This window comes from Phyllobates terribilis, unplaced genomic scaffold (assembly GCF_046119375.1).
Source record: "Phyllobates terribilis strain yellow unplaced genomic scaffold, ASM4611937v1 Scaffold_7__3_contigs__length_470593459, whole genome shotgun sequence".
In the NCBI taxonomy this organism is placed as follows: domain Eukaryota; kingdom Metazoa; phylum Chordata; class Amphibia; order Anura; family Dendrobatidae; genus Phyllobates; species Phyllobates terribilis.
The window spans coordinates 416274333-416302244 of NW_027362767.1; the positions used below are offsets into that span (position 1 = coordinate 416274333).

Genomic DNA, 27912 nt, shown 5'->3' on the forward strand with positions numbered 1-27912 from the left:
AGGCACTACACTTACATAGATCTTTCCCTATCAAAAAGCAGCTAAAAATAATAAAAAAATAAAAATACACCAAGCCAGGTGAGGAGCAGCAGAGGCACGGCAGTTATTAGAAGGGGATTAATTAGGTAAGTTTAGGTCGTTTTGTTATTTTTTGGGCATTTATTACTTTTAAGTAAATGGTTGTTGAACCTTTTAAACAATTGGTTCTACAAAAAAAATAAACACAGCAGCAGCCGCCGCCGCCATCCATTGACCCGGAGAGCTTCTGTGCAGGCTTTAAAGGTGGTTTTCCCTAGGAAACCAACCACCTCTGAGTCTGGTGACCGGTAACCTAAGAAACAAACTGTACACGATAGAATTAAAAATCCCTCTTTTTTGGGGAATGGAGATTATTTTTAATAAGAGGTAAGTTTATTACTTATTAATTATGCTTTGCTTAAATAGCGCCATTAATTCCACAGCGCTTTACATACATTATATTATCACTGTCCCCATTGGGGCTCACAATCTAGATTCTCTATCAGTATGTCTATGGAGTGTGGGAGGAAACAGGAGAACCCGGAGGAAACCCACAGAAACACGGGGAGAACATACAAACTCCTTGCAGATGTTGTCCTTGGTGGGATTTGAACCCAGGACCCCAGCACTGCAAGGCTGCAGTGCTAACTACTGAGCCACAGTGCTAACCACTAAGCCACCATGCTAACCATTGAGCCACTGTGCTGCCAAAAGTTGCTTTTTTTTCTCAAGCACCTTGCAATAACCGGTCTCATTTATTCCTCCAGCAGTTCAAGTGACTGCTGACTACACACTAGACTCTCAATCTACACAGAAAACCCCAAAGTTGCAGAGTGCTCTAGTGGCCAATGTGAGAACTGCAATCTTTCTATACTTCTACATTTAGATGAAATCCTGGACGCTGTGAGCGACCATTGGAATAATCGCTGACTGATGCCCTGGAATGTCCTCGCTCAGCACCAAGCACTCGCACACCGCAGGCATTGTGTCCGTGCTCCTATGTAACTGCTGACACGAGTCGCACGTTTATACAAAAGCGCCATGTGTAACCCTTTCAGCCCCGTCCTGCTAAGTTTTCTTTAACCCCTCAACGACATGATTTTACGCACCTGGCCGTTTACCAGCTCTAAATTTTTTTCAATTTTTGGGATATCATAAAACCCTTCTGCGGTGACATCAGGTCTTAGTCTGTTCTGTGAGTATCACATCATCACCAGGACCAAAAGTAAAGAAGATCAGAACGCCCATGGAGAACTGCATTTCCCTGCAGCTGCTCACACTCATAAACTAAATAATTGACATTGTAGATCTTATAGAAAAGAGTTGCTGAACATGCAATTTCGCAATACAATCTATAAAATGGATCCAATCGAGAACACTCCTGATTCTGTGAAATGTGAATGAAGACCTTGCTATAGGGGCACAGACGGGGGTAGGACGCGTTACCTGAGCCCGGCCTGTAGATCTTCTCTATATCCACTTCAAGTTCTGTCTCTGCCACTGGCTCCAATATCTTCTCCAAAGCAAGTTTCTTCCTGCGCTCAATTTCTTCTTTGCTTTCTCTATCAAACTGCAGCCTATACCTGTAAAAGTGATGCAATGAGGGCATTATGTAGAGGCGGCAGATAAAAGGGGTTTACCGGTCCCCCATCCGGCTGCAGTATGTTTAAAAAAAAACCAAAACTTGTGCTTTACCCTATTTGGATCCAGCGCTGAGTCTCCGCCGCTACTCCTAGTGTCTGTTATTGTCTGCAGTGCTGACAAAGCTTCAGCCAATCAGTGGGTTCAGCGGCTCATGCGTCTACTCGGCAAGAGCTGCTGAAATTGGCTGCTGGGTTGGCTGCAGCGCTGTCAACGTGATGTCAGCACTGCAGACAATAACAGACCCTGGAGACTCAGCGCTGGACCTGGTAAAACCTTTTTTTTTCTAAAACCAAATGCAGCGGGAGGACATGGAAACCCCTTGAAAGTGAACCTGTCTTTTGGGGGCCAGGACTCGGCCCTACAGCAATCTTATATCAATGGTCTGTCCTAATGAAACACAATCAATATTATAGACCCCTGAAGCATATTTTTAGTGCACATTTTTATGGCGGACCTGTTGGGGTCATATCCTTTTTCTCCCGGCCTGAAGACTTGCGGCTGCTGGTTGACTCTCCTCACTTGGGGGCGGACGCTCTCGCTGTCGGACGTGTCCGTGTTCTCCTCGCCACGTTCTCTGCTCTGGCTTCGGCTGTTTGACTCGGACCTGCCGGCGTCAAGTGGCCCTGGCAATAAAAGAATAAGGAACAGGGTGCATGTTATATTCATGTGACCGTCACTGATACATTGTAACGACACATCTGTGTTACATATCGCTGTCTGGGCTGGACACAACCTTAGTGAATTTCATTAACGGGTGTGCACAGGGGTTTGTAGCATCAGGATGTAAACAGTTCAGCTCGCATTCACTGACAGCAAGCAGAGATCCTGAAGCCGGCGGCCAGTCCTTCCAATCTCCAGCTGGAAAGCTTTGATGGTGATACGTACCGCGCTTCCGCTCTCGACGGTCCTGGAGCTGCTTCTTTTTCTGCTTGTTGCTAAACGGCTTCTTTCGAGGCATTTTTCGTTTTCATAGACCCAAGATTTGGGGTCCGACTGTCGGATAACGAGGGTCTGACCGCTGATCCCTGGTGTGGACTGATACTAATATGGACTCCGTCTGCTAGGACATCATCTCACGGTCAAAACCAACTCTAGTTCTGGACTGAAGAAATGATTCACTTTCTAAGCCCCTTAGTTCATCTCTGCCTCTGCCCCCACTGCTGGTTTTCCAGGGTCAGCCCTCCTACTGCAAGGATCCCCTAACAAAAGCGTTTTGTCTCCCCTCTATGGAGCCAGTCTCCTCTAAGGCCCCTTCTACAGGCGCAGGTAACAGCCCTGCATTCCCAGGCAAGAACTAAGCAGAACAATGTGCTTCTCTCTGCCCCTAGCAACAGGAAATGCCCGTTGTGCGTTTCACGCCTCGAACCTGCCACATATCAGCCAATAATCACACAGTATGTGTGTCACGCCTCGATGTGAAGTTACGATTGACCAATGAGAACAAGCCGATTTACGATTTCCGGTCAAATGATGTTAGTCAGCCAATGACAGGGCAGGGACGCCTTGCGATTCAAGCCTCGTATTTTTGGTAGTGACTGGGGAGTGGTTAAGGGTGAGTCACGCCTCGTTTTAAGTGAGCATCCAAGCAATCAGGAACTGACGACCTTTGCTTCACCCAAATCTTAACCAATGGCGTGCGTTCTATCAGAATAGGGAATGGGTAATGTAACGTGTGTCCTGATTGGTTTAATGGATTCTTAGGGGGCCGGGCTTCTGTACGGGCCGGTAGATTGGGCTTCGCCACGTGAGTAAGCGGGTTTTTTCTTGACATCAAGGGACGGCGGTGACATCATCTGTAGAAGGAGCTTCTCCCTGACAGTACAAGGATGCCGAGGAAGCAAGATGTGGAGGACGAGGAGAAGGGGAAGGAGGCAGGTGAGCCCCAGCCTGGATGGAGGGAGGAGGGCTGTGACTGCAGGTATTCCCCTGGCTCCCATAGGAAAGCATCTAGATACACAGTTTATTTAGTGGCAGCGGCACTTATTGTTCTGGTCCAGTACAAGGGAGGAGACCTGAGGACGCAGCAGGCACCATATAGTCCTGGAAAACGGTCTGACCATGGTGAAGTCACATGACCTGATGGCGCCAGGGACGGAGGTGCTAAAAGGGACCGGTCACCGGGCGAAACGTATCCTGTCTTTACTCTTTTATTTATTCCCGCTGCATCCCTGACTGTCATTCAAAATCCGCCATACGGTTCCTGAGATCGGGGCCTTTTTAGTAAGTGCTCCTATTTTTCATGGGGACGTGGCTGAGTAGTTTATACAGAGCAGCCTAAAGACACGCCCCAGAGGACCTGTGAGCCATGCCCCCTATCAGCCTAAAGGCACGCCCCAGAGGACCTGTGAGCCACGCCCCAGAGGACCTGTGAGCCACGCCCCCTATCAGCCTAAAGACACGCCCCGGAGGACCTGTGATCCACGTCCCCTATCAGCCTAAAGACACGCCCCGGAGGACCTGTGATCCACGCCCCCTATCAGCCTAAAGACACGCCCCGGAGGACCTGTGATCCACGCCCCCTATCAGCCTAAAGACACGCCCCGGAGGACCTGTGATCCACGCCCCAGAGGACACTGAGAGCCACATCCCCTATCAGCCTAAAGGCATGCCCCAGAGGGCCCTGTGTGCTCCACCCATTATCAGCCTAAGGACGCCCCAGAGAACCTGTGAGGCACACCCCTATCAGCCTACAGACACGCCCCAGAAGACCTGTGAGCCACGCCCCAGAGGACCAGTGAGCCACACCCTATCAGCCTAAAGACACGCCCCTGAGGACCTGTGAGCCACGCCCCAAAGGAAACTGAGCCACACCCCCTATCAGCCTAAAGACACGTCCCAGAGGACCTGTGAGCCACACACCCTATCAGCCTAAAGACACGCCCCAGAGGACCTGTGAGCCACGCCTCAAAGGACACTGTGAGCCACACCCCCTATCAGCCTAAAGACACGCCCCAGAGGACCTGTGAGCCACGCCCCAAAGGACACTGAGCCACACCCCCTATCAGCCTACAGACACGCCCAGAGGATCTTGGTAGCCATACCCCCTATCAGGCTAAAGACACGCCCCAGATAACCTGTGAGCCACACCCCCTATCAGCCTACAGACACGCCCAGAGGATCTGTGAGCCACACACGGGATAAAATAAGCAAAAACTGTCTACTTTCCCCCCACTATCAGGTCCCCTTTAAAGAAGTCTAGCGCCAATGTTATATCATTTTATGGGGGTCTGACTTCTGGGACCAGCTTGGATCCTGATAATGGACGGGCTGGAGACCTGACAGAAGCCCAGAATCTGAATCACTGCTGTCCCCTTTAATCACCATACAGTGAGGAGCGCTGGCGACATCCCATCACTTTATAACATGGGAATCGCTTTATAAAGGGGTAATAGACTGATCACGTTTTCAGGGTAAATCATTAATATCCTAATAATGGAGAACTCCTGCCGCCCCACCGATATCTGTCAGCTCCGGCAGCACGTGCATATAACAGCAAGCAGCTCTGTGTAGTGGTCGCTGCCGAGGACTGCAGATTGCAGATTGGCTCCATACACTGTGCACAGTGAGCTGCCACTGAGCTAATAGCAGCTGATCGTGGGGGTGCCAGGTGTTGGACCCTCTAAACAGTGGCTGGTGCTGTAGCTGGTAAGCCATGACTCAATGCTTATCAGTGGGGGCTGCAGGGATTCAGGCCTCAGGGGCTGCACACCGCGTTGATGTCCATGCCGGGCATGGGAACAGCCTCCGCTCAGGGCTGGAGAGCAGGGAGACTGCGCTGTACGGGCATCAGCCGCAATGTTCCCCTCCACAGTGAGTGTCTGAGACATTTGGGAAATCGCTTAAACTACAATTCCTGTGCATATTATTATGGGGAATGGTCCTTATCAAGGTGGGCATGTTCTTGTGCTGCAGGGCTATCGGGGGACTTTATGTACAGACACTCGGGGGAGGGGCTGTTATGTCGATCACATGATTGCCGCCTGTCAGCAGGATTCAGGCAGATAACGCTGCAATGTCATTCTTTGACTTTTTTTTTTTTTTTTTACTTTCAGATAAGGTGGTGAAGAAAGGAAAGAAAGACAAGAAGGGAAAGAAATCGGTAACTTCTAACCTTTTATTGTTGATTTTCTTTTAAAATTCTGGATAAAATAAATACTGGCCTCCACCACAAATGGTTAATCAGTCAGAGGCCGTCCTGTGACCACAGCGCAGTCGGTGGGAGCTGCACACGGCGGCGGCAGTAGTACATGCGGCCGGTGGGATCTGCACACGGCGGCGGCAGTAGTACATGCGGCCGGTGGGATCTGCACACGGCGGCGGCAGTAGTACATGCGGCCGGTGGGATCTGCACACGGCGGCGGCAGTAGTACATGCGGCCGGTGGGATCTGCACACGGCGGCGGCAGTAGTACATGCGGCCGGTGGGATCTGCACACGGCGGCGGCAGTAGTACATGCGGCCGGTGGGATCTGCACACGGCGGCGGCAGTAGTACATGCGGCCGGTGGGATCTGCACACGGCGGCGGCAGTAGTACATGCGGCCGGTGGGATCTGCACACGGCGGCGGCAGTAGTACATGCGGCCGGTGGGATCTGCACACGGCGGCGGCAGTAGTACATGCGGCCGGTGGGAGCTGCACACGGCGGCGGCAGTAGTACATGCGGCCGGTGGGAGCTGCACACGGCGGCGGCAGTAGTACATGCGGCCGGTGGGAGCTGCACACGGCGGCGGCAGTAGTACATGCGGCCGGTGGGAGCTGCACACGGCGGCGGCAGTAGTACATGCGGCCGGTGGGAGCTGCACACGGCGGCGGCAGTAGTACATGCGGCCGGTGGGAGCTGCACACGGCGGCGGCAGTAGTACATGCGGCCGGTGGGAGCTGCACACGGCGGCGGCAGTAGTACATGCGGCCGGTGGGAGCTGCACACGGCGGCGGCAGTAGTACATGCGGCCGGTGGGAGCTGCACACGGCGGCGGCAGTAGTACATGCGGCCGGTGGGATCTGCACACGGCGGCGGCAGTAGTACATGCGGCCGGTGGGATCTGCACACGGCGGCGGCAGTAGTACATGCGGCCGGTGGGATCTGCACACGGCGGCGGCAGTAGTACATGCGGCCGGTGGGATCTGCACACGGCGGCGGCAGTAGTACATGCGGCCGGTGGGATCTGCACACGGCGGCGGCAGTAGTACATGCGGCCGGTGGGATCTGCACACGGCGGCGGCAGTAGTACATGCGGCCGGTGGGATCTGCACACGGCGGCGGCAGTAGTACATGCGGCCGGTGGGATCTGCACACGGCGGCGGCAGTAGTACATGCGGCCGGTGGGATCTGCACACGGCGGCGGCAGTAGTACATGCGGCCGGTGGGATCTGCACACGGCGGCGGCGGCAGTACATGCGGCCGGTGGGATCTGCACACGGCGGCGGCGGCAGTAGTACATGCGGCCGGTGGGATCTGCACACGGCGGCGGCGGCAGTAGTACATGCGGCCGGTGGGATCTGCACACGGCGGCGGCGGCAGTAGTACATGCGGCCGGTGGGATCTGCACACGGCGGCGGCAGTAGTACATGCGGCCGGTGGGAGCTGCACACGGCGGCGGCAGCAGTACATGCGCCCGGTGGGATCTGCACGCGGCGGCAGTAGTACATGCGGCCGGTGGGATTTGCACGCGGCGGCGGCAGTAGTACATGCGGCCGGTGGGATCTGCACACGGCGGCGGCAGTAGTACATGCGGCCGGTGGGATCTGCACACGGCGGCGGCAGTAGTACATGCGGCCGGTGGGATCTGCACACGGCGGCGGCAGTAGTACATGCGGCCGGTGGGATCTGCACACGGCGGCGGCAGTAGTACATGCGGCCGGTGGGATCTGCACACGGCGGCGGCAGTAGTACATGCGGCCGGTGGGATCTGCACACGGCGGCGGCAGTAGTACATGCGGCCGGTGGGATCTGCACACGGCGGCGGCAGTAGTACATGCGGCCGGTGGGATCTGCACACGGCGGCGGCAGTAGTACATGCGGCCGGTGGGATCTGCACACGGCGGCGGCAGTAGTACATGCGGCCGGTGGGATCTGCACACGGCGGCGGCAGTAGTACATGCGGCCGGTGGGATCTGCACACGGCGGCGGCAGTAGTACATGCGGCCGGTGGGATCTGCACACGGCGGCGGCAGTAGTACATGCGGCCGGTGGGATCTGCACACGGCGGCGGCAGTAGTACATGCGGCCGGTGGGATCTGCACACGGCGGCGGCAGTAGTACATGCGGCCGGTGGGATCTGCACACGGCGGCGGCAGTAGTACATGCGGCCGGTGGGATCTGCACACGGCGGCGGCAGTAGTACATGCGGCCGGTGGGATCTGCACACGGCGGCGGCAGTAGTACATGCGGCCGGTGGGATCTGCACACGGCGGCGGCAGTATATTCGGCCGGTGGGATCTACACATGGCGGCTTCAGTACATGCGGCCGGTGGGATCTGCACATGGTGGCGGCAGTATATTCGGCCGGTGGGATCTGCACATGGCGGCGGCAGTATATTCGGCCGGTGGGATCTGCACATGGCGGTGGCAGTACAGGCGGCCGGTGGGATCTGCACATGGTGGCGGCAGTACAGGCGGTCAGTGTGTCACCATCTGCTGGCAATGAAGGACAGTGCTGGGGCAGCAGCAGGAGAGGATGTGAGGAGACTCGGGACGATGTCACCACTGAGAGCACAGGAGAGGAATGACGGGGAGGTGGGGGGTTGGTCCTGCTGCCATCACTAATGGAAGGGGACAAAATGCTGTTACCACTGGAGAAGTATAGGAGGATTCTGCAGTGAATAGGAGGGTCAAGCCGCTCTGACTACTGGGGAACTGCTGTAATGAGAAGGGGGGGGGGGGGCTGCAGTGACTTCTGGGGAAGATTATGCTGTGATTAGTAGGGGAGGCTGCAGTGTCTATTAGGAAAGGGTGGGAAGGCCACTGCTGTCAGTAGTAGTGGGGGCTGCTATCATTGCTGGGGAAGAGCAGAGATGATATTGCTGTGATTAGTAGGGGGAGGCTGCTGTGACTACTGGGGATGTGTGGGATTAGCTGAAGTGTGGGTGAAATGCTCTGGATCCCGTAGCTGCTCCCAATGTCTGTATTTTCCCGCGTCCTTCACCTTGTCCTCGTTGGTCGTGTCAGGAGCCGGATGATGATCCGTTTTTGCTTTTCTTCCACCAGTTCTTCGAGGAGTTGTCAGCAGATAATAAACAGGCGCAGGAGGAGGAAACTGCCAGAGAGCGAGAGAAGGAGCAGCAGCAACAGCAGGTGAGGCATCGGCGCTCTGTGACCTCCTGGGGGCGCTCTGCCCGTCTCTCATAACCACCGCTGTGTCCCCTGATCTTCCCCCGCAGCAAAAGAAGAAAGACAAGAAGAAGAAGGACCGGAGGAAGCAGAAGGGAGGAGACGATGATGATGACGAGGATGAAGACCGGGAGATCACTGAGAAGCTGAAGAAACTGTCAGTGCAGCCCAGCGATGAAGAGGAAGAGTCAGGTACGGGAAGGCCTGTGACTGATCTGCTCCATTATTGTACTCCAGAGCTGCATTTATAATTCTGCTGGGAACGACTAGTGGGCAGCGTTTCCATTTATCTTTCTGCCCAGTGGAAGCATTTTTTTATTTGAACAGAGATGTCCCAGTGATTCCTGTCTAAAGTCTTTCTTTTTTTTTTTTTCCCTCCTTGGCAGACCCTGCACCGGCCCCCCGACGTGGTAAAGCGCAAGTGAGTGCTTGCAGTTGAAAGGGGATTTCTCGGCTCCTCTGACACGAATACCCACCAAGAGAACAATTCTGGAGCAATCTTTTTTTTTTTTTTTTAAACTGTGTTGTTCCTCTGTTATTCCTCCTGGAAATGTGTCAATAAATGGATGCCAAGGTGTGCCCGTTCCACTTGTTACTGGGGCGACTCCTTACACCGTGTGACCACACCTTACACCGTCCGGTCCGCACAGATCGGACTCTACCTCCAATGGTAACATTCACTCGTCAATGTGATTCAGAAATTTCCAGGAGGAGTAAGAGCGGAACGGTACAACACCGTATACTGGCTGCTATGAGAAATGCCTCCCTTCTTATGCACTGATGTCGTTGGTTATATTACAGCCTGCGGGGAGAAATATATTTGCCGCCCTCGGTAGTGATAATAGTGAAGATGAGGAGGAGGAGGAAGAAGAGGAAGAGCAGACGACTGCGAAGAAAAACAAAGGAAAGAAAGTAAAGGTAATGAGCGACCACAGTATAGATGAGAACCCAGTGATCCTGACATTGGGGGCCACAAAGTCCCCTCTGTGAACGGAGCTGTAGTGAGCATGTGTGACCACTGCGCCCCTAGACCATGAATGGTCGCACATCCTCACTACCGCAGAGAAGCCTTTAAGTGAAAAGGTGGCCGTACACTATAACAGGACTGACCGATCATCTAATGGGGGGGGATCCTGACTCTTCCCCCAAACTAAGATGTCGTGGAGAGAAGAATTAGGCAGTTGGTTTTTAACATGCCCAATCTCTTGTTACCATTGGAGATGAGGCATCTTGGAGTGGCCTATTCACCTACTCTCAGTGGTGATATACAGTGGGTACGGAAAGTATTCAGACCCCTTTCAATTTTTCATTCTTCATTGCAGCCATTTGGTAAATTCTAGAAAGTTCATTTTTTTCCTCATTAAAGTACACTCTGCACCCCATCTTGACTGAAAAAAAACAGAAATGTAGAAATTTTTGCAAATTTATTAAAAAAGAAAAACTGAAATATCACATGGTCATAAGTATTCAGACCCTTTGCTCAGACACTCATATTTAAGTCACATGCTGTCCATTTCCTTGTGATCCTCCTTGAGATGGTCCTACTCCTTCATTGGAGTCCAGCTGTGTTTAATTAAACTGATAGGTATGTGCCTTTCCAAATCAAGTCCTGTCTATATAAGACCTCCCAGCTCATAGTGCATGTCAGACCAAATGAGAATCATGAGCTCAAAGAAACTGCCCAAGGAGCTCAGAGACAGAATTGTAGCAAGGCACAGATCTGGCCAAGGTTACAAAAGAATTTCTGCATTACTCAAGGTTCCTAAGAGCACAGTGGCCTCCATAATCCTTAAATGGAAGAAGTTTGAAACCACCAGAAGTCTTCCTAGACCTGGCCGTCCAGCCAAACTGAGCAATCATGAGAGAAGAGCCTTGGTGAGAGAGGTAAAGAAGAACCCCAAGATCACTGTGGCTGAGCTCCAGTGATGCATTAAGGAGATGGGAGAAAGTTCCACAAAGTCCACTATCACTGCAGCCCTCCACCAGTCGGGCCTTTATGGCAGAGTGGTCTGACGGAAGCCTCTCCTCACTGCAAGACATATGAAAGCCCACATAGTTTGCTCAAAAACACATGAAGGACTCCCAGACTATGAGAAATAAGATTCTCTGGTCTGATGAGACGAAGATAGAACTTTTTTGTGATAATTCTAAGCGGTATGTGTGGAGAAAACCAGGCACTGCTCATCACCTGCCCAAAACAATCCCAACAGTGAAACATGGTGGTGGCAGTATCATGCTATTGGGTGTTTTTCAGCTGCAGGGACAGGACGACGGGTTGCAATTGAAGGAAACATGAATGCGGCCAAGTACAGAGATATCCTGGATGAAAACCTCTTCCAGAGTGCTCTGGACCTCAGACTTGGCCAAAGGTTCACCTTCCAACAAGACAATGGCCCTAAGCACACAGCTAAAATAACAAAGGAGTGACTTCAGAACAACTCTGTGACCATTCTTGACTGGCCCAGCCAGAGCCCTGACCTAAACCCAATTGAGCATCTCTGGAGAGACCTGAAAATGGCTGTCCACCAACGTTCTCCATCCAACCTGATGGTACTGGAGAGGATCTGCAAGGAAGAATGGCAGAGGATCCCCAAATCCAGGTGTGAAAAACTTTTTGCATCATTTCCAAGAAGACTCATGGCTGTACTAGCTCAAAAGGGGGCTTCTACTCACTACTGAGCAAAGGGTCTGAATAATTATGACCAGGGGATATTTCAGTTTTTCTTTTTTAATAAATTTGCAAAAAAATCTACATTTCTGTTTTTTTCAGTCAAGATGGGGTGCAGAGTGTACTTTAATGAGAAAAAAATGAACTTTGCTTCATTGCAGCCATTTGGTAAATTCTATAAAGAGTGAAAAATTTAAAGGGGTCTGAATACTTTCCGTGCCCACTGTATGAACGCTCGGCCACACCGGGTGTGCATGTGTATTTGGGTTTGGGAGCCGGCTATTGGGTAAACGCGCGTTAGGGCAGCAGTTGTCTGTATATAGCTTTATTCGGCTGCGTATAAATGTATTATTTGTCTTTTGTTTCTTTTTTTTTCATTGTTGCAAACTAATGTGATAGGAAGAAGAGAAGAAACCCAACAAGAAAGGAAAGAAGAATGAAGCCGTTAAGCCGAAGGTGGGACGTTGGGTCATGTGATAAGACGTTGGGTCTTGGGTTCTTTCTTAATCTTACAGTCCGTACTTTTTCTTTCAGCCGCCCAGCGAAGAAAGTGATGAAGAAATACCAAAGGAAAAAACAAAAGGCAAAGTGAGTCTGACTAGCCCAGGGGATGGGGACTACTCGGTACCCGGGCCTTTAGCCTGGCCTTGGGGATGTCGCGGTGGTCGGCTCCCGGGCCCGTACCCTGGGGTCACTCTTTAAAAAGGGGATAATCGGTTTCTTAGTTTTATGAAAGTTCGTGACGCCACCTGTGGTTTCTGGTGAGAATCACCAGCACTGCGCAGTCCACTGAGGCTGGTGATAAGGCAGCTCGATGGTATAGCTCCCCACAGGTGGAGCTAGGCCTCAGGGCAGCGTACGGAAAGGGGGATGCAGGACAGGTGAGACCCAGCCGGGTCAGAGCAAGAATGGGGACGGACACGATAGTCACTTCAGTACCTTTTACTGGTGGAAATTCAGGCACATCCCGGAGCACTGTAGGGTGAAGGGTGCATATCAGGATCCTCCCCAATGAGCAGGTTTTGGGCCTCCTGTTACTTGCCTCTGCGTAGTAAGTTTCTGACCTGCCTGGAGCTAGGCTTAACTTTGTCTCTGTCCTGCGCTGGCTGACCTCGTGGTAGGGCCTTTTCTTGGAGTACACGCTCCTCAGCTTGTGGGGCCTGTGTGTCTCCCGGCTCTGTTACGTATCAGCACTTTAGCGATCCTGGGACTTGTAGTTCTCCAGGGATTCCGGTTATGCCTTACTGGGTCATAGAGATCCCGGTAAGCTCGGACCCGGTGTCCGGTAACTGCTTCAGTGTGAGCCGGTTAAGCTCCTCTGCCCCCTATGTACTAACTCTCCACTCGCCTTCGGCCTACTCGGGCCCTCACTAGGCTATACCCACTAATGGCAGCTTGCCGCGCTTCACCGATCTTATGGTGCCGGCACACCTAAAGCGCACTATCCTGAGCTACAACTGAACTGAGCTCAACTCTGCATTCAGACCTGTACTTGCTGAACTCTCCAGAGGAACTGAACTGCCTGGCTCCACCTTCCCTATTTATATCCCTAACGGCTCCCTCTGCTGGTCTGAGGTGGAAGGTGGAGATGTGTGAATGTTTATGGGGGCCTCTTGTGGAAGAATCCATCAATGTACTCTTCCAGGATCTGTGATACCAAGCGCAGCTGGGCGTCACAAGTCCTCCGCTGCCGGGTGACCTGATGGCTCCTCATGGGCGGCCCCTCCCCTTATTGGGCAAGGAAGTAGCTGTCGGTGTAAAATGGGGATCTGATAGGGATTTATTAATGTTCCCACCAGAAACCTCCGCCCAAAGCTCCGGACCTCAATGACGAGGAAGAGAAGAAACCCAAAAAGGGGGATAAGAAGCCGAAACCACCGCAGGTGAGGTCACACCGCCACGGTCTGGGGGTCTTCTTTACCTGTCCCTATAAATGGCTGTAACTCTTTTGTTCTCTGCTGTCAGTTTGTTCCCATTTCCCGAACCCTGCTAATGTCTTTGGACTATAATAAGATTAGAGCCCCCTTGTGTAAAGCCCCCCAGCTGCTGTGTGCCTTAGTCTGTACTTCTACATGTTTTCTTTGATTTTCTCAGAATCGCTTTGTTGCACTGGATGATGATGATGAGGATTATATGAGAAGTGCGGGGGAAGAAGAGAAGGTGAGTATGGGGCTACGACATGGTGCTCAGGAAACTACATGCTGCGGCGTCTGACCGATACAGGAGTCGTGATGTTAGAGGGGTCCAGATATTGTACTTGCTGTGACATTATTACATTGGCAGTCTGCCGTCGCCACTAGGGGGAGCGCCCTGCAGGCCGAGATACAGGATAAAGATTCTGTCTGCAGTTACCACTAGGGGGAGCTCCCTGTATACAGAGATACAGGATAAAGATTCTGTCTGCCGTCACCACTAGGGGGAGCGCCCTGCAGGCCGAGATACAGGATAAAGATTCTGTCTGCAGTTACCACTAGGGGGAGCTCCCTGTATACAGAGATACAGGATAAAGATTCTGTCTGCCGTCACCACTAGGGGGAGCTCCCTGTATACAGAGATGCAGGATAAAGATTCTGTCTGCAGTTACCACTAGGGGGAGCTCCCTGTATACATTGATACAGGATAAAGATTCTGTCTGCCGTCACTACTAGGGGGAGCGCCCTGCATGCCGAGATACAGGATAAAGATTCTGCCTGCCGTCACCACTAGGGGGAGCGCCCTGCAGGCCGAGATGCAGGATAAAGATTCTGCCTGCCGTCACCACTAGGGGGAGCGCCCTGCAGGCCGAGATGCAGGATAAAGATTCTGCCTGCCGTCACTACTAGGGGGAGCGCCCTGCATGCCGAGATACAGGATAAAGATTCTGCCTGCCGTCACTACTAGGGGGAGCGCCCTGCATGCCGAGATACAGGATAAAGATTCTGCCTGCCGTCACCACTAGGGGGAGCGCCCTGCAGGCCGAGATGCAGGATAAAGATTCTGCCTGCGGTCACCACTAGGGGGAGCGCCCTGCAGGCCGAGATGCAGGATAAAGATTCTGCCTGCCGTCACTACTAGGGGGAGCGCCCTGCAGGCCGAGATGCAGGATAAAGATTCTGCCTGCCGTCACTACTAGGGGGAGCGCCCTGCATGCCGAGATACAGGATAAAGATTCTGCCTGCCGTCACCACTAGGGGGAGCGCCCTGCAGGCCGAGATGCAGGATAAAGATTCTGCCTGCCGTCACTACTAGGGGGAGCGCCCTGCATGCAGATTTCATACGATTTGTATACATTCATATGCAGTTGGCTCCCCCTAGTGGTGTTTGTGTGCAGCCAGATCTATAGAAGTTAAATGGATACTGTGGATAGGTGGTAAATGTTATTGAAGGATAACCCATGTGTCCATCTGCTGAGTGTTTTAAAATGCCGTTCAACCTCATTGAAAAATTATGCCCATTTAAGTTAATGTTCAATGCCAGACGCGGCCTCTGGAGGCATGGGGCGCTGTTTCTCATTGTAGCTTGCTTTTCGGGGTATTTGGTATCCCCCCCCTTTCTGATTTGTTGTGAGGGTTGTTTTTGATGCATTGGTAAAATGTGATGTGACATTTGTTTGGTCTGACAGTCGGGTGATGAGGACGGAGCGGATGGAAAGTCTGCGGCAGCCGAAGATCCTTATGCCAACATGAGCAAGAAGGAGAAGAAGAAGATGAAGAAGCAGGTCAGTCGGAGCGTTCTGCATTAACTCCTCTTGTCCTGAAGCTTCCAGATTCTTGTGCTGCGGCCGGTGCAGACGTCACGCTTCGTATTCGGACTCGTGGATCCCGTCTTATGGTTTTTTGTTGTCCCCCCCCCCCCCCCTTTCCCATATAGATGGATTATGAGAAGCAGGTGGCCGCCATGAAGAAGGCGACAGCGGCTGAAGATGACTTCTCGGTGTCGCAGGCAGAGCTCTCGTCTCGTCAGGCCATGCTGGAGAACGCCTCCGATATCAAGGTATGCGGGGACCACATATCGGACCACCCATCCGGCTATTGGTAGACTGTCAGACTGCGCTCTTATGGGGCTAATAACTATAAACCGGACCTCTGCTGTCAGTGACCTCGGACAATATCCTATTACATTCGGTTCTGGAGTGGTGCCACTCACACAGTGCCGGGCCGGTGACAGTGGCAGCTCTTCTCTGATGACCCCATAAGCTGTACAACCGCTGTATGGAAACTGACTGTGTCCATTTACTGACAGCAAGCTGAGGTATTGCAATGACTGCATAATCTGATCTAACACGAGTGTTTAGTTTTTTTTTTTTTTCCTTCTGTTTAGTTGGAAAAATTCAGCATTTCTGCCCACGGCAAAGAGCTGTTTGTTAACGCTGACCTGTACGTGGTGGCGGGCCGCCGCTATGGTTTAGTGGGTCCCAACGGGTGAGTGCCGGCCGGTGCAGCCCACTTGTCTTGTATTTTCTGCTGCCCCAATGCTCAGGTCTTCTTTCTTCTCTGTCAGGAAAGGGAAGACCACTCTCCTAAAACACATCGCTAACCGGGCCCTGAACATTCCCCCCAACATCGACGTGCTGCTTTGTGAGCAAGGTAAGAAAAGCCGGGTACCCAGGTACTAGTGTGCCCGCTGCGCCTGCCACAGCTTATTCCTCATCTCCATCTTCCCTTCCACGCGCAGAGGTTGTGGCGGATGAAACCCCGGCTGTCCAGGCCGTTCTCAAGGCCGACACGAAACGTCTGAAGTTGTTGGAGCAGGAGAAGAAGCTGCAGGCCAGGCTGGAGAAGGGAGACGACAGCGCTGCCGAGCGACTGGAGAAGGTCACTGTGGCGGGCACTAGGGGATGCGAGCCGCTCAGCGGGGCAGAATATGACTGTCTGCTATGTCACCACCCAGGTATATGAGGAGCTACGGGCATCCGGAGCCGCCTCAGCAGAAGCCAAAGCTCGTCGTATCTTGGCTGGTCTGAGTTTTACCCCAGAGATGCAGGATCGGGAGACCAAGAGGTTCAGTGGAGGCTGGAGAATGAGAGTGTCACTAGCCAGGTAATTAAGTACACCCTGCCTCTTTTTACCAGATTTTATTGACTTAAGAGCTGCTCCTCTCTCCTGCTGCTTCCATGAAGCTTTGTGAAAAACTGCAGCTGCATCCCCCTCCTCCCTCACCTTCAGTAGGTGGCTCTACTACCTAACTCTCCATGATCATGTGGGTGGCCCAATTTGATCATGTAGGAGGTCTCTGCACCCTGCTATTCCTTATTTTTCTGTTTCACTGAAACATTGAGAACCTGCAGCTGCATCCCCCTCCTCCCTCACCTTCAGTAGGTGGCTCCGGTACCTAGCAGTCGCTTACCATGATCATGTGCTTGGTCCAGTTTCATTGTGTAGGAGCGCTGTCTACACTGTGCTGTTCTTTCTCTCTCTCCCTCTAAATCAGTTTCTCAGAAACCTTGATCTCCTGCAGCCGCATCCCCCCCTCTTCCCCCTCCTCATTATTACATTTTTATTTCAGAGCTCTCTTCATGGAACCGACACTCCTCATGTTGGATGAACCCACAAACCACTTGGATCTCAACGCCGTCATCTGGCTGAACAAGTGAGTAATCTGCGGCTCCGTTACATACGGTCGGGGCAGCTACATCCGACTGTCCTTGGAGCCGCCATCTTGACGTTTCTCCTCTCCCAGTTACCTCCAGAGCTGGAAGAAAACCCTCCTCATAGTGTCCCACGACCAGGGCTTTTTGGATGATGTATGTACAGACATCATGCACCTGGATGGGCAGAAGCTGTATTATTACCGGGGCAATTACAGTGAGTGTCTCAGGGCTCCGGGGGGCATTTGTGTGGACCCCCACCAGACCGTGCACTGGGTCTGATCACATGTGATTTTGCTTTTCCTTCCAGTGACCTTTAAGAAGATGTATCAGCAGAAACAGAAGGAGATGCAGAAACAGTATGAAAAGCAAGAAAAGAAGCTGAAGGACCTAAAAGCAGGAGGGAAATCATCCAAACAAGCGGTAGGAGGCTGCCCCGTCCATGCAGGAGGCTAGCCTGTGCGTGCAATACCCAGTACCCCCTACAGGCATGGCGTACACTGATCTATGACCTACCATGAGATGCCTGCTAGTGGTGTCACCTGCTCATGTTCCAGTGTTGTCCTCCAGGAGAAGCAGACGAAAGAAGCTTTAACTCGAAAGCAGCAAAAATGTCGGAAGAAGAACGCCGACGAGGAGAGCAACGAACCGTCCGAGTTACTGAAGAGGCCAAAGGAGTACACCGTGAAATTCACCTTCCCAAACCCCCCACCGCTCAGCCCTCCAATTCTGGGTCTCCACGGTAAGAGGAGCGGACATCAGGCCGTGCCCCCCGCGCCGCACACCAGGGCTGCAAGACCTGACCTCTTCCTTGTTCCTGCAGGGGTCGAGTTTGGCTACTCGGGGCAGAAGCTGCTGTTTAAGAATCTGGATTTTGGCATAGACATGGACTCCAGAGGTGAGGGAGCGTATTTAGACTCATATTTCCTGTCCCTTCAGGGAGAGTTTTCAGCAGGCTCCTTATCAGACGCAGGATTACAATGACTGCTAACACCTCTATACACAGAATCCAATAATCACAATAGGCGATGTCGCAGCAACCCCTTCACAATGACCATTGCAGGCTCCGTCACACATAACAAGATCGCTAGCGAGATCGGATACGTCACGGTTTTTGTGACGCAATAGCGATCTTGCTAGCGATCTCGTTACGTCAGACAGGTAGCAACGATCAGGCCCCTGCTGTGAGATCGCTGATCGTTACAAAGCTTCCTGGACCATTCCTGGGTCGTTGCGCTCCGCTCGGCCGTGTGCATCGCTGTATTTGACACCTTATCAACGACCTCGTTAGCGATTCAGAACTGAGACATGTAGGCGTGCATAAATTGGACTTTTCCGCGCCCCTCGTCCCCGATTGGTGGTCGCTACAGCGTTCTCATTTTCCACCGTGCATAAAGAAGGCAACAGAATAGCGATTCCATCCTTTGTTTCTGACCTCGTGCTGGATTGCAGATCCTAGCAGAATTCTCCGGGCTGTTGATATCCGTTCATTCGACTGAGTCCTGATTTTGAGTAATTTTATGGACGCCTTTGTAACACAGTACGGTCCCTATCAAGGTGTGGATCATTGAAATAGCTGCTGTGTGAAAGCGTCCCAACGACCGCCGAGATCGTTAGTTAGATCGCTGGGGCGGCCGAAATCGTTGGGAAGTTCTGCATGTTTGACAGCTCCCCAGCGATCACGAAACGACTCTCCAGCGATCCCAAAACCGTGACGTAATAACGATCTCGCTAGCGATCTCGTTATGTGTGACGGGGCCTTTAGATGCTTCAAAACAAAAGCTAGGGTCCGAGTCTGTTCATTGCAACCGATGTGTGTGTGAATATAGGTAATTTTCTGACGATGGCTTCCCTTGAATGTTGAATATAACTCCTATACTGCTTGAAGAAGAAGCACAGAGAATATATTCATTCTTACTACGTACAAAAATATAACTACTATAATACTGCCCCCTATGTACAAGAATATAACTACTATAATACTGCCCCCTGTGTACAAGAATATAACTACTATAATACTGCCCCCTATGTACAAGAATATAACTACTATAATACTGCCCCCTGTGTACAAGAATATAACTACTATAATACTGCCACTATGTACAAGAATATAACTACTATAATACTGCCCCCTATGTACAAGAATATAACTACTATAATACTGCTCCTATGTACAAGAATATAACTACTATAATACTGCCCCCTATGTACAAGAATATAACTACTATAATACTGCCCCCTATGTACAAGAATATAACTACTATAATACTGCCCCTATGTACAAGAATATAACTACTATAATACTGCCCCCATGTACAAGAATATAACTACTATAATACTGCTCCCATGTACAAGAATATAACTACTATAATACTGCTCCCTATGTACAAGAATATAACTACTATAATACTGCTCATATGTACAAGAATATAACTACTATAATACTGCTCATATGTACAAGAATATAACTACTATAATACTGCTCATATGTACAAGAATATAACTACTATAATACTGCTCATATGTACAAGAATATAACTACTATAATACTGCTCATATGTACAAGAATATAACTACTATAATACTGCTCATATGTACAAGAATATAACTACTATAATACTGCCCCCTATGTGCAAGAATATAACTACTATAATACTGCTCCCTATGTACAAGAATATAACTACTATAATACTGCTCCCTATGTATAAGAATATAACTACTATAATTCTGCTCCTATGTATAAGAATATAACTACTATAATACTGCCCCTATGTACAAGAATATAACTACTATAATACTGCCCCTATGTACAAGAATATAACTACTATAATACTGCCCCTATGTACAAGAATATAACTACTATAATACTGCTCATATGTACAAGAATATAACTACTATAATACTGCCCCTATGTACAAGAATATAACTACTATAATACTGCCCCTATGTACAAGAATATAACTACTATAATACTGCCCCTATGTACAAGAATATAACTACTATAATACTGCCCCTATGTACAAGAATATAACTACTATAATACTGCTCATATGTACAAGAATATAACTACTATAATACTGCTCATATGTACAAGAATATAACTACTATAATACTGCTCATATGTACAAGAATATAACTACTATAATACTGCTCATATGTACAAGAATATAACTACTATAATACTGCTCATATGTACAAGAATATAACTACTATAATACTGCTCATATGTACAAGAATATAACTACTATAATACTGCTCATATGTACAAGAATATAACTACTATAATACTGCCCCCTATGTGCAAGAATATAACTACTATAATACTGCTCCCTATGTGCAAGAATATAACTACTATAATACTGCTCCCTATGTACAAGAATATAACTACTATAATACTGCTCCCTATGTACAAGAATATAACTACTATAATACTGCTCCTATGTGCAAGAATATAACTACTATAATACTGCTCCCTATGTGCAAGAATATAACTACTATAATACTGCTCCCTATGTGCAAGAATATAACTACTATAATACTGCCCCCTATGTGCAAGAATATAACTACTATAATACTGCCCCCTGTGTGCAAGAATATAACTACTATAATACTGCCCCCTGTGTGCAAGAATATAACTACTATAATACTGCCCCCTGTGTACAAGAATATAACTACTATAATACTGCTCCTATGTACAAGAATATAACTACTATAATACTGCTCCTATGTACAAGAATATAACTACTATAATACTGCCCCGTGTGCAAGAATATAACTACTATAATACTGCTCCTATGTACAAGAATATAACTACTATAATACTGCTCCTATGTACAAGAATATAACTACTATAATACTGCTCCTATGTACAAGAATATAACTACTATAATACTGCTCCTATGTACAAGAATATAACTACTATAATACTGCCCCCTATGTGCAAGAATATAACTACTATAATACTGCCCCCTATGTGCAAGAATATAACTACTATAATACTGCTCCCTATGTGCAAGAATATAACTACTATAATACTGCCCCCTATGTGCAAGAATATAACTACTATAATACTGCCCCCTATGTGCAAGAATATAACTACTATAATACTGCCCCCTGTGTGCAAGAATATAACTACTATAATACTGCCCCCTATGTACAAGAATATAACTACTATAATACTGCTCCTATGTACAAGAATATAACTACTATAATACTGCCCCCTATGTACAAGAATATAACTACTATAATACTGCTCCTATGTACAAGAATATAACTACTATAATACTGCCCCCTATGTGCAAGAATATAACTACTATAATACTGCCCCCTATGTGCAAGAATATAACTACTATAATACTGCTCCTATGTACAAGAATATAACTACTATAATACTGCTCCTATGTACAAGAATATAACTACTATAATACTGCTCCTATGTACAAGAATATAACTACTATAATACTGCCCCCTATGTGCAAGAATATAACTACTATAATACTGCCCCCTATGTGCAAGAATATAACTACTATAATACTGCTCCCTATGTGCAAGAATATAACTACTATAATACTGCCCCCTATGTGCAAGAATATAACTACTATAATACTGCCCCCTGTGTACAAGAATATAACTACTATAATACTGCTCCTATGTACAAGAATATAACTACTATAATACTGCCCCCTGTGTGCAAGAATATAACTACTATAATACTGCTCCTATGTACAAGAATATAACTACTATAATACTGCTCCCTATGTGCAAGAATATAACTACTATAATACTGCTCCCTATGTGCAAGAATATAACTACTATAATACTGCCCCCTGTGTGCAAGAATATAACTACTATAATACTGCCCCCTGTGTGCAAGAATATAACTACTATAATACTGCTCCCTATGTATAAGAATATAACTACTATAATTCTGCTCCTATGTATAAGAATATAACTACTATAATACTGCCCCTATGTACAAGAATATAACTACTATAATACTGCTCATATGTACAAGAATATAACTACTATAATACTGCTCATATGTACAAGAATATAACTACTATAATACTGCTCATATGTACAAGAATATAACTACTATAATACTGCTCATATGTACAAGAATATAACTACTATAATACTGCTCATATGTACAAGAATATAACTACTATAATACTGCTCATATGTACAAGAATATAACTACTATAATACTGCTCATATGTACAAGAATATAACTACTATAATACTGCCCCCTATGTGCAAGAATATAACTACTATAATACTGCTCCCTATGTGCAAGAATATAACTACTATAATACTGCTCCCTATGTACAAGAATATAACTACTATAATACTGCTCCCTATGTACAAGAATATAACTACTATAATACTGCTCCTATGTGCAAGAATATAACTACTATAATACTGCTCCCTATGTGCAAGAATATAACTACTATAATACTGCTCCCTATGTGCAAGAATATAACTACTATAATACTGCTCCCTATGTGCAAGAATATAACTACTATAATACTGCCCCCTGTGTGCAAGAATATAACTACTATAATACTGCCCCCTGTGTGCAAGAATATAACTACTATAATACTGCCCCCTGTGTACAAGAATATAACTACTATAATACTGCTCCTATGTACAAGAATATAACTACTATAATACTGCTCCTATGTACAAGAATATAACTACTATAATACTGCTCCTATGTACAAGAATATAACTACTATAATACTGCCCCGTGTGCAAGAATATAACTACTATAATACTGCTCCTATGTACAAGAATATAACTACTATAATACTGCTCCTATGTACAAGAATATAACTACTATAATACTGCTCCTATGTACAAGAATATAACTACTATAATACTGCTCCTATGTACAAGAATATAACTACTATAATACTGCTCCTATGTACAAGAATATAACTACTATAATACTGCCCCCTATGTGCAAGAATATAACTACTATAATACTGCCCCCTATGTGCAAGAATATAACTACTATAATACTGCCCCCTATGTGCAAGAATATAACTACTATAATACTGCTCCCTATGTGCAAGAATATAACTACTATAATACTGCCCCCTATGTGCAAGAATATAACTACTATAATACTGCCCCCTGTGTGCAAGAATATAACTACTATAATACTGCCCCCTGTGTGCAAGAATATAACTTCTATAATACTGCCCCCTGTGTGCAAGAATATAACTTCTATAATACTGCCCCCTGTGTGCAAGAATATAACTACTATAATACTGCTCCTATGTACAAGAATATAACTACTATAATACTGCTCCTATGTACAAGAATATAACTACTATAATACTGCTCCTATGTACAAGAATATAACTACTATAATACTGCCCCCTATGTACAAGAATATAACTACTATAATACTGCTCCCTATGTGCAAGAATATAACTACTATAATACTGCTCCTATGTACAAGAATATAACTACTATAATACTGCTCCTATGTACAAGAATATAACTACTATAATACTGCTCCTATGTACAAGAATATAACTACTATAATACTGCCCCCTATGTACAAGAATATAACTACTATAATACTGCTCCTATGTACAAGAATATAACTACTATAATACTGACCCCTATGTACAAGAATATAACTACTATAATACTGCTCCTATGTACAAGAATATAACTACTATAATACTGCCCCCTATGTGCAAGAATATAACTACTATAATACTGCCCCCTATGTGCAAGAATATAACTACTATAATACTGCTCCTATGTACAAGAATATAACTACTATAATACTGCTCCTATGTACAAGAATATAACTACTATAATACTGCTCCTATGTACAAGAATATAACTACTATAATACTGCCCCCTATGTGCAAGAATATAACTACTATAATACTGCCCCCTATGTGCAAGAATATAACTACTATAATACTGCTCCCTATGTGCAAGAATATAACTACTATAATACTGCCCCCTATGTGCAAGAATATAACTACTATAATACTGCCCCCTGTGTACAAGAATATAACTACTATAATACTGCTCCTATGTACAAGAATATAACTACTATAATACTGCCCCCTGTGTGCAAGAATATAACTACTATAATACTGCTCCTATGTACAAGAATATAACTACTATAATACTGCTCCTATGTACAAGAATATAACTACTATAATACTGCTCCTATGTACAAGAATATAACTACTATAATACTGCTCCTATGTACAAGAATATAACTACTATAATACTGCTCCTATGTACAAGAATATAACTACTATAATACTGCCCCCTATGTGCAAGAATATAACTACTATAATACTGCTCCCTATGTACAAGAATACAAATACTATAATACTGCTCCCTATGTGCAAGAATATAACTACTATAATACTGCCCCCTATGTGCAAGAATATAACTACTATAATACTGCTCCTATGTGCAAGAATATAACTACTATAATACTGCTCCCTATGTGCAAGAATATAACTACTATAATACTGCCCCCTGTGTGCAAGAATATAACTACTATAATACTGCCCCCTGTGTACAAGAATATAACTACTATAATACTGCTCCTATGTACAAGAATATAACTACTATAATACTGCTCCTATGTACAAGAATATAACTACTATAATACTGCTCCCTATGTACAAGAATATAACTACTATAATACTGCCCCCTATGTATAAGAATATAACTACTATAATACTGCTCCCTATGTGCAAGAATATAACTACTATAATACTGCCCCCTATGTATAAGAATATAACTACTATAATACTGCTCCTATGTACAAGGATATAACTACTATAATACTGCCCCCTATGTGCAAGAATATAACTACTATAATACTGACCCTATGTACAAGAATATAACTACTATAATACTGACCCTATGTACAAGAATATAACTACTATAATACTGCTCCTATGTACAAGGATATAACTACTATAATACTGCCCCCTATGTGCAAGAATATAACTACTATAATACTGCCCCCTGTGTGTGCACTATAGACCTGATTAATGGATTTTTCATATTTGATACTTTTACATGTCGTCAGTCTGTATCGTGGGTCCGAATGGGGTGGGGAAAAGTACGCTGCTCCTGCTGTTGACGGGGAGACTGACTCCGGTGAGTATACGGCAGCGGCAGGTAACATTTCTATTCATTATATCTAGAACCGGATCGTCAATGTTTCTTGTTAATTTTCACAGACAAAAGGAGAAATGAGGAAAAATCACCGACTGGTGAGTACTGGGGTCTGCAGAGACTGATGCCCACCGCTCCTCACCCCAAACCCCCTTCAAGTCTATAACTCTACTCCATGTCTTTTTTTTTTTTTTTTTTCCGGTCCCATAGAAAGTTGGCTTCTTCAATCAGCAATATGCCGACCAGCTGAACATGGAGGAGACGGCGACCGAGTATCTGCAGCGAAACTTCAACCTGGCGTATCAGGATGCCAGGAAATGTTTGGGGAGGTTCGGTCTGGAGAGCCACGCACACACCATTCAGATCTGCAAGCTGTCAGGTGACTGCGATGCCCTCGCGTCCCGCCTTCCCGGCCCTCGCGTCCCGCCTTCCCGGCCCCATTACATAAAGCTGAGTGATTCTAATGGCAGAGTATTTGGTCTCCATTGCAGGGGGGCAGAAGGCTCGCGTCGTCTTCGCAGAGTTGTGTTGTCGGGAACCTGATGTCCTCATTTTGGTAAGTACATGTGACAACTAGATTGGGGATGAATAGGAAGAACCAGTCATACTGATCCTTGCTCTCCACTACTCCCCCCTACAGGATGAACCCACCAATAATTTAGATATTGAATCCATTGATGCTCTGGCCGATGCCGTGAATGAATATAAAGGAGGTAAGTGTCCATTTTAAATATCAGGGGAGGGTTGTACAAAGGGCATTTGGTTAAAGGGGTCATCCAGGACTTTGATATTGATGGGACAGGTCTTTGATAACAGACCCCTAATTAGAGGTCGTCCTCATTTATGTATTTGTACACATGTACATTTCATGCTGTGTTCCCTTTTTGTACAGCGGTGATCACGGTCAGCCACGATGCCCGCCTCATCACAGAGACGAACTGCCAGCTGTGGGTGGTAGAGGATCAGACCGTGAACCAGATCGAAGGAGACTTTGACGACTACAAGAGGGAAGTCTTGGAGAGCCTGGGCGAAGTCATGGTCCACAAGCCCAAAGACAAGGAGTGACCGGCCGTCACTAACGTGCCATAGCCATCTGCCCAGATACGGACCCCATTGTGAGATTTGTGGAGGATGGGGGACCTCTCTCATTTTTAAATCTCATTTCGCTGCTTTGTTCTTGCAGAGAAGATGAATAAATATTTATATATTGAGAATATCTGTGACGGCTTTCACTATTGGATGTGGTTCTGGGTTCTCTCTGCATCACTCTATAGGCAGATCACTGCTCATACTGATCTCCATTCTGCATCACCAGTAATGATGTGAATCCGCTAGATAAAAAGTTCTCGGGTCTGAAGATTTCCATAAGTCCAAGCTGAGCCGCCCCGCTAATTTAGATTGTCTGGTATTTATCAAAATTGGGCAGGAAACTTTCTAAAATTGAGTGCATGGAGGATATAGAGACTGATGAGTAGGAGAGACCAGATTCTAGGGAAAATTTAGAAAGGGGGAAGAGTTGTGCTAGTAAGGTGATAGGCCTGTCTAAAGATATTATAAAGCACACTTAATGGGTATTAGCCGGATCGTCCGGGGTAGTGAATTTTAGAAAACTTGCACAGCACGAGAGGTCTTTAAGATAGAAGTGCGAAGTTTGGATTATGGAGGATTTTTGTCTTAGATCAGTTGCAGAACGGAGGGCACGGGTATGGTGATACAGATGTAGGGTGGTGCAGAACTGTGGAGAGCTTTGTGGGTGAGAGAGACAAGTTTGTATTGTATTCTCTAGTGGTTGGGTAACCAGTGCAATGACTGGAACAGGGTAGAGGCATCTTTGTAGCGGCTGGACAGAAATACAACCCTGGCTGCTGCATTCAGGACAGATTGGAGAGAAAGTTTTTGGTTAGAGGGAGACCTATCAGTAGTGTGTTTCAGTAGTCCAGACGAGAGTGAACAAGAGCTTCAGCGTTTTTGCAGTTTTCAAAATGTGAGAAAAAGCCGGATTCTTGAGATGTTTTTAAGATGCAGGTGACCTGACCAAGTGAGTGATTCAGACATAGGGAATAAAGGAAAGTTCTGTGTCAGCTATGACTCCAAGACTGTGAGCATGCTGCTGGAGAGTTATGGTTGAACCATCCAAGGCAATTGCAATATGTGGTATAGGTAAGAATATGTTGTTAAAAACTCCCTGGTATTTTGTTTTAAGGTGGGGGTGATGTCAGGAGACGAGGTGTATAATTGGGTATCAGCATAGAGGATAATCTAAGGATTAAGTCCGGCTGCCTGCATACCACGGCTCTATCCTTCTCTATGGGAAATGGCAAAGTTCAGGGATTTGGCCATTTTTGACTGTCAAAGAACAAGCGGAGCGGTAGTAGATGTGCGCAGCAGCAATCTATTTACCAGAGACAAAAGTACACTTGTGTTGGTGATTTTTTTTTTGGGGGGGGAGGGGGGGGGGGTTCACTGGTCAAACCACACTACCCCTTTTAAGTGTCCCGTGTTCTCAAAGCA

At 47.3% G+C, this 27912-nt stretch overlaps 2 protein-coding genes across 3 annotated transcripts in view; one reads left to right on the forward strand and one right to left on the reverse strand.

The window, feature by feature from the left end:
* Nucleotides 1-3037, reverse strand: part of GNL1 (G protein nucleolar 1 (putative)) — a 30830-nt gene extending 27793 nt beyond the window's left edge. The window contains exons 1-3 of one of the 2 annotated variants that reach the window (XM_073641776.1): nt 2548-3036; nt 2117-2285; nt 1465-1601 (exon numbers count right to left, since the gene is read on the reverse strand). In XM_073641776.1, coding sequence (XP_073497877.1) covers nt 1465-1601; nt 2117-2285; nt 2548-2620 — 379 coding nt within the window. In that variant the 5' untranslated portion in view covers nt 2621-3036. Of the gene's footprint in view, nt 1-1464; nt 1602-2116; nt 2286-2547 lie in introns of both variants that reach the window. The other variant, XM_073641777.1, reaches the window with a different exon arrangement.
* Nucleotides 3038-3322: 285 nt separating this feature from the next.
* ABCF1 (ATP binding cassette subfamily F member 1) lies at nt 3323-26615 on the forward strand. Its single transcript, XM_073641778.1, has 27 exons — nt 3323-3537; nt 5715-5761; nt 8870-8956; nt 9043-9184; nt 9379-9413; nt 9794-9910; nt 12060-12116; nt 12195-12248; nt 13460-13543; nt 13755-13820; nt 15262-15357; nt 15510-15632; nt 15960-16060; nt 16140-16225; nt 16314-16453; nt 16530-16678; nt 17145-17228; nt 17319-17443; nt 17537-17649; nt 17797-17968; nt 18050-18124; nt 25313-25383; nt 25467-25499; nt 25612-25780; nt 25893-25957; nt 26042-26114; nt 26294-26615. Exons 1-27 carry the CDS (start codon nt 3489-3491, stop codon nt 26464-26466), a joined length of 2586 nt encoding a protein of 861 aa, XP_073497879.1. The 5' UTR covers nt 3323-3488; the 3' UTR covers nt 26467-26615.
* Nucleotides 26616-27912: the final 1297 nt, after the last annotated feature.

Coding starts and splice junctions, on each gene's coding strand:
- ABCF1 (XM_073641778.1), top strand. CDS start 3,489: ATGCCGAGGAAGCAAGATGTGGAGGACGAGGAGAAGGGGAAGGAGGCA. Junction 25,500..25,611: donor TGAGGAAAAATCACCGACTG/GTGAGTACTGGG, acceptor CCGGTCCCATAG/AAAGTTGGCTTCTTCAATCA. Junction 25,781..25,892: donor TCAGATCTGCAAGCTGTCAG/GTGACTGCGATG, acceptor TCTCCATTGCAG/GGGGGCAGAAGGCTCGCGTC.